General features: G+C 46.1%; 1 protein-coding gene across 1 annotated transcript; it reads right to left on the bottom strand.

Annotated features, from left to right (window-relative positions):
* Positions 1–1,259: 1,259 nt before the first annotated feature.
* LOC136652585 (vomeronasal type-2 receptor 26-like) lies at positions 1,260–8,126 on the bottom strand. Its single transcript, XM_066629517.1, has 3 exons — positions 8,100–8,126; positions 5,346–5,472; positions 1,260–2,164 (listed from the first exon to the last, which is right to left on the bottom strand). Exons 1-3 carry the CDS (start codon positions 8,124–8,126, stop codon positions 1,260–1,262), a joined length of 1,059 nt encoding a protein of 352 aa, XP_066485614.1.
* Positions 8,127–9,669: the final 1,543 nt, after the last annotated feature.

Here is a 9,669-nt window from a genome sequence, read left to right as displayed (position 1 = left end):
CACCCCCTCCCACCTTGTTTTCAGATATGATGGGGACATCAGGGGAGTATTAAATGAGAACTCCAACATACACACACACACCCTGCCAGCAGCTCCGTTTTTGTCCACAGAGCTGCAGTTGCCTTTTTTACCTAAAAACTCAGGACTTAAGTCTTTTAGAGTCCCCAGAATGCTCTAGGCAAGTAAGAAAGTCCGCTTGTTCGGGCTCCTTTTCGAGTCAAGTTAAAGGGGGTGGAGACTCATAACTTGAGTCAAGTCAAACTGCGCTTAATTTGCTGATCCTTGCATACGAACACCGTATTGGTTGCCTGCTGTGTCACAATAACACATCATTGGTACTTGGAACAATCAGTGTTACTGGTGAGTTTTGAGTTCAGCAAATTCACTTTTTGTTACATAAGGAAGGCAGTTGTGTTTTCTTTTGGGGGTTAAATGGCCCAATGTGTGATGGAATGCAGATAATTCAACGTGGTTTGTTTCATTTATGTTCTGCATGCAATTAGAAGAATCCCAATGCAACCCTCAGGGACACCCCAGTCTCCAATGAGCCTCTGGCCCTCCAGAAACTTGCTGGAGCCTGCACTGGCCGGATGCAACTGCTCTCAGCATGAGGGTGACTGTTTGGCGACTGTTTGACCTCTCACATTAGCTGTGGGATGAGGGCTCCCTCCACTGCTTGCTGATTCACATCTGTGATGCAGTAGCAGCAGCAAAGAAAAGGCCGGCCTTGCCTTTTGTAAGGCCTTTTATAGGCCTTGAGCTATTGCAAGACCTTCATTCATTCATATAAGTTCCACCTCTAGTATATTAATTTATGTAAACTTATGTATATTTATTCAACTTTTAACCTGAATTCATTCCTTTTTTTCCCCAGCCCCTGACACAGTGTGAGAGAGATGATGTGGCCATTTTGCCAAAAGGTTTTACACCCCTGTCTTAAAGGATGGAAACCTTTGGGTTGTTTTGGTGACCCTGTGCTGCCTCAGTATCATGCATTTATATGAAGTTTCTATTTCCTTGTTTCATCATTTTGACTTCTGGGTTGTGTCTTTATCCTGCATTATTAACATTATCCTTGGATAGCTGCCAAGGAGATGCAACTATTGATGCTGAAATGATTTCTCATCCCTCCGTGTACATTCCATACCAAAGAATCTGATCTGAGTTAAAAATGTGATATGCTGTGCCCTAGTATTCTTGCTGTATGGAAACATAGAGAGAGAGAAACATGCAAAACAACTATCATCTTGGAATCGGATTTAATTACTTCTTTTCTCTGTTAGCAGCTGCTTGGAGTTGAGAGCTGGTTTTAGCACAATAACATAGCATTTAGGGAGAAAAATGCAAATCAGAAGGCCAGTGTTGGAAGCCAAGATGGCAAAGACCTCCACAGCCACCACGTCTTTCCCCTTGGTGCTCAGGTAAGCAGGAATGAAGGAGATCCACACACTGCAGAAGACCAGCATGCTGAAGGTGATGAATTTGGCTTCATTGAAAGTATCTGGCAGTTTTCGGGCAAGGAAAGCGACTGTGAAGCTGGTGAGGGCCAGAAAACCAACGTAGCCCAGGACAGAATAGAGCATGATGATCGACCCTTCATTACACTCCACTATGATGTGCTCAGTCTGGGAGTGCATGTCAACATCTGGAAACGGAGGAGAGGTGGACAGCCAAACAGTGCAAATCCCCACTTGAATGAGGGAACAGGAAAGGACAATGGAGTGGGCCACTTTTTTCCCCAGCCATTTCCTCATCCTGTTCCCTGGCTGGGTGGCCATGAAGGCCAGGACCACAGTGGCGGTTTTTGCCAAAACACAAGAAACAGCCACAGAGAAAATGATGCCAAAAGCCAATTGTCGGAGAAGGCAGGACACCTTGCTAGGTTCTCCAAGGAAGAGAAGGGAGGAAAGGTAGCAAAGCAGGATGGAGGTGAGAAGAATGCAGGTGAGGTTTTGATTGTTGGCTTTGACAATGGGAGTGTTCCAGTTCTTTAAAAAGATCAGTATCACCATAACTGTTATTGCTGTAAAGGAAACAGCAATAGAAACCAAACTGATTCCTAAGGGTTCCTCGTAGTTTAGGAAGGCTGTCTCTTTGGGGATACATTGATCTTGATTCTTGTTTGGGTACTGATCTTCTGGGCATTTGTCACAATGAGATGCATCTGAAAAGGACAAAGAGAGTGTCAGTAGCTTTATGAATCCAGAAGAATGATGGGAGGTTGAGAGAAAATGTTGGACAGGAATTCCCCATTTTCTTTGTAAGCACTTCAGTGCTTCGGGTTGGGGGAGTGAATGACCAAATGAAGCAAGGGATAGGCACCAGCGGGATTAAGTGCACTTAACTGTATGATGGACTGCCTCTGAAGTCTTTCAAGGTGCCTCCCTTGTTGCATTTGTAACCAGTGTTCCCGTTAAGAATCAGTGGATCATGATTTAAGTATTTGGAGAAGAGCAGACCATACAAATGCATGTGCTATGGTGTTAGGGTGAACAAATATTTGCAAATATTTCCTGGAAAATCTGTGCACTGCCACTTACCTGTCTGGTTAGACATCATGCCATCGGGACAGGGAGTACAATCATAGCAACAGATTGCTTCTCCCTCTCAAACCGTCTTGCTGTGTCCAACGTGGCAGCTCTGAATGCAGGTTGAACGAGGCACATTCGAAGAACAAAAATGTGAAGCAAACATTTGATGCCCACCACCAGAACCATCCTTCCCTTTCAGTGCACTTCAGCTTATCAAGAGCAGGAGCTCAACTCAATTCTGACCAGCAACAGAGAACTCCCCTGCTGCAGCAACCTGTTAAGGACTCCTGTTGTATTTGACTTCAGCGGGGGTTCTATATTCACATTTCTGTAGAGCGGTTTTTCTCAAATTGTGGGTCGGGACCCACTCGGTGGGTTGTGAGCCAATTTCAGGTGTGTCTCCATTCATTTCAATATTTTATTTTTAGTATATTAGATTTGATGCTACTGTGGTATGTGAATGCATTTGGGGAAATGTTTCAGACCTGTACTTTTAACAAGCTACTATGTATATTCTTTTCACAATGATAGTAAATGGGACTTACTCCTGTGTAAATGTGGGTAGGATTGCAGCCTAGGATTGTAAAAAGTTTTCCTACTTGATGATGTCATTTCCGGTCATGACATCACTTCTGGTAAGTCCTGACAGATTCTCATTCCAAGAACTGGGTCCCAATGTTAAATGTGTGAGAACCGCTGCTGTAGATTTAGTCTTCCTACTGGGTTCAAAACAGTTCGGAGCAGAGCCCAAATGAAACAGGAAATGCATCGGAATTTGGTTTTATTCCAGAAGTGCTCTTTTGCTAGCAGAAGACTTAGTATGCTTTTATTTTATCAGGGAATTGGCCCAGTAGCACTGGCATTCCTGGCCCCTGTGCCGCCCGAGGCCAGGACCACAGAATGCTGCCCCTCCCCCACTAGTTGCCACCAGGCTGCGCATGGCCTCCTCTCGCCCTCCAGTGCTTTTAGACACTACTTTCAGTTTTGACATGTGCACCGTCCATAGTCCCCAGAATGCTTCCAGAGGGCAGCCAAAAGCAGTGGTGAGGCGGCAAGGATGGAAGCAGGGGTGTGGATGATGGCAGGGGGACCAGCCGGCTCTGAGGGGTGGCACCCCAGGGCATTTTACCTCCCCCCGGTATGCCAGTGCCCAATAGCAATTAGATTCTGATGCGATAACATCTAAGAATAACATCCATACTGGGTATGATGGTGGAATGCCTCATCAAAGATAGAATCTCAAAACACATAGACGAAAAAGCCTTGCTGAGGGAGAATCAGCATGGCTTCTGTAAGGGTAAGTCTTGCCTCACAAACCTTTTAGAATTCTTTGAAAAGGTCAACAAGCATGTGGATGCGGGAGAACCCATGGACATTATATATCTGGACTTCCAGAAGGCATTTGACACGGTCCCTCACCGAAGGCTACTGAAAAAACTACACAGTCAGGGAATTAGAGGACAGGTCCTCTCCTGGACTGAGACCTGGTTGAAGACAAGGAAACAGAGAGTGGGTGACAGTGGGCAATTTTCACAATGGAGAGAAGTGAAAAGCGGTGTGCCCCAAGTGCTTTTCAACCTCTTCATAAATGACCTGGGGACAGGTTTGAGCAGTGAGGTAGCTAAGTTTGCAGGCGACACCAAACTTTTGCCAGTGGTGAAGACCAGAAGTGATTGTGAGGAGCTCCAGAAGGATCTCTCTAAACTGGCAGAATGGGCAGCAAAATGGCAGATATGCTTCAATGTCAGTAAGTGTAAAGTCATGCACATTGGGGCAAAAAATCAAAACTTCACATATAGGCTGATGGGTTCTGAGCTGTCTGTGACAGATCAGGAGAGAGATCTTGGGGTGGTGGTGGACAGGTTGATGAAAGTGTTGACCCAATGTGCGGTGGCAGTAAAGACGGCCAATTCTGTGCTTGGGATCATTAGAAAAGGTATTGAGAACAAAATGGCTAATATTATAATGCCGTTGTACAAATCTATGGGAAGGCCACACCTGGAGTGTTGTGTCCAGTTCTGGTCGCCGCATCTCAAAAAGGATATAGTGGAAATGGAAAAGGTGCAAAAGAGGGTAGCTAAGATGATTACGGGGCTGGGGCACTTTCTTATGAGGAAAGGCTACGGCGTTTGGGCCTCTTCAGCCTAGAAAAGAGACGCCTGAGGGGGGACATAATTGAGACATACAAAATTATGCAGGGGATGGACAGAGTGGAGAGAGAGATGCTCTTTACACTTTCACAAAACACCAGAACCAGGGGACGTCCACTAAAATTGAGTGTTGGGAGAGTTAGAACAGACAAAAGAAAAATATTTCTTTACTCAGCGTGTGGTTAGTCTGTGGAACTCCTTGCCACAGGATGTGGTGATGGCATCTGGCCTGGGATGCCATTAAAAGGGGATAGGACAAATTTCTGAAGGAAAAATCCATTACAGGTTACAAACCATGATGTGCATGTGCAACCTCCTGATTTTAGAAATGGGCTATGTCAGAATGCCAGATGCAAGGGAGGGCACCAGGATGAGGTTATCTGATGTGCTCCCTGGGGCATTTGGTGGGCCGCTGTGAGATACAGGAAGCTGGACTAGATGGGCCTAAGGCCTGATCCAGTGGGGCTATTCTTATGTTATTATGTTCTTATGAAGTCTTTCATGGTGCCTCCCTTGTTGCAGTTGCAATCAGTGATCCCTTTAAGAAGCAGTGCATCATAAATTGTTTGCAGCAGAGCAGGCCAGTACAAAGGTATATGTTATGGTTTTAGGGTGGACTAATATTTGCAAATATTTCCTGGAAAATCTGTGCACTGCCACTTACCTGTCTGGTTAGACATCATATCATCGGGACACGGAGTACAATCATAGCAACAGATTGCTTCCCCCTCTCGAACCGTCTTGCTGTGTCCAACACGGCAGCTCTCAACACAGGTTGAACCAGGCGGATTCTAAGAAGAAAGAATGGGGAGAAAAGCTGAAGCGAACGTTGGATGCCCAGCAGCATGACCATCCTTCCCTTTCAGTGCACTTCACCTTATCGAGAGTAGCTCACCTGACCAGCAACAGATTACTCCCCTGCTGCGAGTGACCTCTTGAAGACTCCCGTTCTATTTGATTTCAGGGAGAGTTCTATTCTCACATTTTGGTAGAGAGCTTTCTTTTTCCTACCGAGGCTCAAAAGAGCTCAGGGCAGAGCCAAATGAAACAGGAAATACGTCAGCATTTGGTTTTATTCCCAAAAGGGCCCTTTGCTAGCAGAAGACTTAGCATGCTTTTATTTCATCAGGGAACTGGCCCATCGCACTGGCATTCCTGGCCCCTGTGCTGCCCCAGGCCAGGACTACAGAATGCTGCCTGCCCCAGTGGTTGCTACCTCTTACCATCACATCCAGGAGGCACGTGGCCACCTTTGGCCTTCCGGAGGCCTTCAAGTGCTTTTAAACATCACTTCCAGTTTTTGTTGGAAAACCAGAAGTGACAGTTTGCAGGGTTTTGAAGAAGGCCTTGTGCCGCCATCTCAGTTCCCAGAAGGACTTCAGAGGGCAGCCGAAAATGGCGATTGGGAGATGTGGATGGCGTTGGGGGTGTGGATGGCAGCTAACTGTGGTTCAGGATTGATTAGGTCGGTCAGGTGTGTCCCCATTCACTTCACTTCATTTTAAGCATATTAAACCTGATGCTACCATGGTATGCATGATGGGAAATGTGGCAGATCTGATATGTGCAACCTCCACAGCCCCCAGAATGCCTCCGGAGGTCAGCCAAAAGCAGTGGTGAGGGGGCATGGCTGGCAGCAGGGGTGTGGACGGAGGCATGGGGACTGGCCGACTCTGAGGTGTGGTGCCCCATGGCATTTTACCTCCTCCCCAGGTCTGCCAGTGCCCAATAGCAATTAGATTCTGATGGGGTGATGTCTAAGAATAAAAAATAGGGACATAAGTAGAACCTCTTTTAATGTCCCCCACTATGGCCATCCTTCTTTCTCCAGTAGGCTTCAACTTGTTAAAACTTGTACATGGGACACAAACTTTGAGTCCCACCTCAAAACCCAGCTATCTATTTGATATTTATCTCAACGTTTATCTCAATATAGGTATTTGTTTAATCAACATGACATGCTATGTGCCTTGCAAATATGTTTAAAATAGTTTTATTCTGTACTTTATACTGTATTTATACTGTATTCTGTCTATACTGCAACAGAAGGCATCTATCTCCGGACCAGATCAGACGGAAAGCTCTTCAACCTCTCCAGACTGAGAGCAAAATCCAAAGTCCAGCTGAAATGTCTGCGTGACTTCCTCTTTGCCGACGATGCAGCTGTCACTACCCACTCTGCCAAAGATCTCCAGCAGCTCATGGATCGTTTTAGCAAGGCCTGCCAAGATTTTGGACTGAGGATCAGCCTGAAGAAAACACAGGTCATGGTTCAGGATGTGGACTCACCTCCCTGCATTACAATCTCTGACCATGAACTGGAGGTTGTCCATGACTTTGTGTACCTTGGCTCAACGATCTCCGACACTCATTCTCTCGATACCGAGCTAAACAAGCGCATCGGTAAAGCAGCTACCACGTTTTCCAGACTCACAAAGAGAGTCTGGTCCAACAAGAAGCTGACGGAACATACCAAGATCCAGGTCTACAGAGCTTGCGTCCTGAGTACACTTCTGTACTGCAGCGAGTCATGGACTCTTCACTCACAACAGGAGAGGAAACTGAGCGCTTTCCACATGCGCTGCCTCCGACGCATCCTCGGCATCACCTGGCAGGACAAAGTTCCAAACAACACAGTCCTGGAACGTGCTGGAATCCCTAGCATGTATTCACTGCTGAAACAGAGACGCCTGCGTTGGCTTGGTCATGTCGTGAGAATGGATGATGGCCGGATCCCAAAGGATCTCCTCTATGGAGAACTCGTGCAAGGAAAGCGCCCTACAGGCAGACCACAGCTGCGATACAAGGACATCTGCAAGAGGGATCTGAAGGCCTTAGGGATGGACCTCAACAAGTGGGAAACCCTGGCCTCTGAGCGGCCCGCTTGGAGGCAGGCTGTGCAGCATGGCCTTTCCCAGTTTGAAGAGACACTTTGCCAACAGTCTGAGGCTAAGAGGCAAAGAAGGAAGGCCCACAGTCAGGGAGACAGACCAGGGACAGACTGCACTTGCTCCCGGTGTGGAAGGGATTGTCACTCCCGGATTGGCCTTTTCAGCCACACTAGACGCTGTGCCAGAACCACCATTCAGAGCGCGGTACCATAGTCTTTCGAGACTGAAGGTTGCCAATACATTCTGTCTTTTATTTATTTTAGCCCCGAGACCCACTTTTTAGAGTGACAATCTATTGGGACCCAAAAGAAGTGATGTCATTAACCTGGAAGTGATCTTATGGCTTCTAGTGACATCATCAAGCAGGAACGTTTTTCACTCCCCCATACAACAAAATTAGAGTAAATAAGTACATTAAAAGTTTACAGATTGACTTAAAATAAAGAACAACCCTCCCAAGCTGTTGTCAATCAGTTTTTTAAAAATGCCCCAAACACCACACAGACTGCAATCCTATTCACACTTACCTGGGTGTAATCCCCATTGACTATCATCGTTAAAGGCATACCCATAGTAGCCTGTTAAAAGTGCAGATCGGTAACATTTCCACAAATGCAGTCACACGCATCTAATATATTAAAAATAAAATACACCTTGAAATGAATGGAGGCCCACCTGAAAATGGCTCGTGACACACCTCGTGGGTCCTGACCCACAGTTTGAGGATTTGATTCAACACAGTGAGACTTATTTCTGAGTAGGGAGGCATAGGATTGCTCTGTAAGGGTACAATCCTATGGTCACCCTGCACTGCCAGAACTCACATTCCAGCATTGCAGGACACTTTGTGGCAGCACAAGAGCCGGGCCTCTGTTTCGTGCTGTCAGGCCAATGCCACAAATGGTGAGCACCACAGAGTGCACAGCCGTGGCTTCAGGAGTCTCTACCATCCCAAGCAAGTTGTCGTCAGGGGTGGGCCATAAGCAGAGAGGAAGAGTAATGGGGCACTTCAGGGGAGGAACTGGGGTGTGTCAGGGAAGGAAAGGGTTGATCTGCTGGCAGTCATGCATTTCGGATTCGATCCCCTATTTTTCAAGCTGCTCCACCCTCTGGATCTCCTTGGGCTCATACCAATTAACTGGCTGGCATAGGTAGAAGGAGACCCATAAACTGTCAGGGGCCTATGCAGAGGTAAGGGGAAAGTATGTTCCCTTACATCTCAAAGGCCTCTCAGACATACCTTCACCATAGCATGCAGTGCATGTCTCCAGGAACGTTCAGATACTCAGGAATGCTTGGGTGGTGTGGGTAAAATCATGTTCCCAGGCAAATGAGGAGGTCACCTTGCTGAAGAATTTTAGCCCTACCTCCTTAAATCTGCTATTCCACACAATGGCATCATCGTGGATGGTAAACTCTTGACTTGGAGACATCTTTCCAACTTGAATCTTAAGGAAGGATTGATTAGGGAAAGTGACCCAATTAATAACATCAAGTCCAGATGACAATTCCTCATCGGCAAACCAGACTTCATGGCCAGCACCATTGTTAAAGTGGACATTTTTCAGAAAAGAGTGCATCTAGATTGGACAAAAACGGAAAGTAGAAAACAGTTGATACCTTAATATTGTACACTGTATTATCAAACACCCAGTCAAAAAAAGGTACCTGTAAACCAATTACAAGATACAAGAACATTTTATTCATTCATTAAAAACAGAATAGGCTTGCCAGATCTTCCTCATCTTTCTCTCCTCTCAGCTCACCATTATATCCATCCAACATTTGCATATCTTTGGGCCCAATGCTATTCAACTTTCTAGTACTGATGCCAATGGGGCATGCACTACATCCTGCAGTGTGGGGCTAGTCACAGAGGCCTAGGGGCTACACTGCAGCTGCATTGGTGATAGAAAGCTGGAAAAGTTGAGCTCTATTGAAGTATTTCATTTGTTCCTCTACTCAGTGGTTTACAGGGAGCTTTGTGTTAACAATACTAGTGGCTGGTTTTCACAATTAAATATTTATATTCCATCTTTCTTTCCTTTTGCAACTTAAAGCATTGCATCTGGGATACCCAGTTTGACTGTCTTCAAA

The sequence above is a fragment of the Tiliqua scincoides genome, chromosome 5 (assembly GCF_035046505.1).
Source record: "Tiliqua scincoides isolate rTilSci1 chromosome 5, rTilSci1.hap2, whole genome shotgun sequence".
NCBI lineage: Eukaryota > Metazoa > Chordata > Lepidosauria > Squamata > Scincidae > Tiliqua > Tiliqua scincoides.
The sequence above is the reverse complement of the archived record's forward strand: the minus strand, read 5'-3'. Positions and strand labels throughout refer to the sequence as shown.

What these genes read in the sequence shown, in the direction of transcription:
- LOC136652585 (XM_066629517.1), bottom strand. Translation starts at nt 8,126, where the DNA reads ATGATAGTCAATGGGGATTACACCCAG. An exon ending in TCAATGGGGATTACACCCAG is followed by an intron (nt 5,473 to 8,099) that starts GTAAGTGTGAAT and finishes CTTTCTTCTTAG; the next exon opens with AATCCGCCTGGTTCAACCTG. An exon ending in TATGATGTCTAACCAGACAG is followed by an intron (nt 2,165 to 5,345) that starts GTAAGTGGCAGT and finishes TGTCCTTTTCAG; the next exon opens with ATGCATCTCATTGTGACAAA.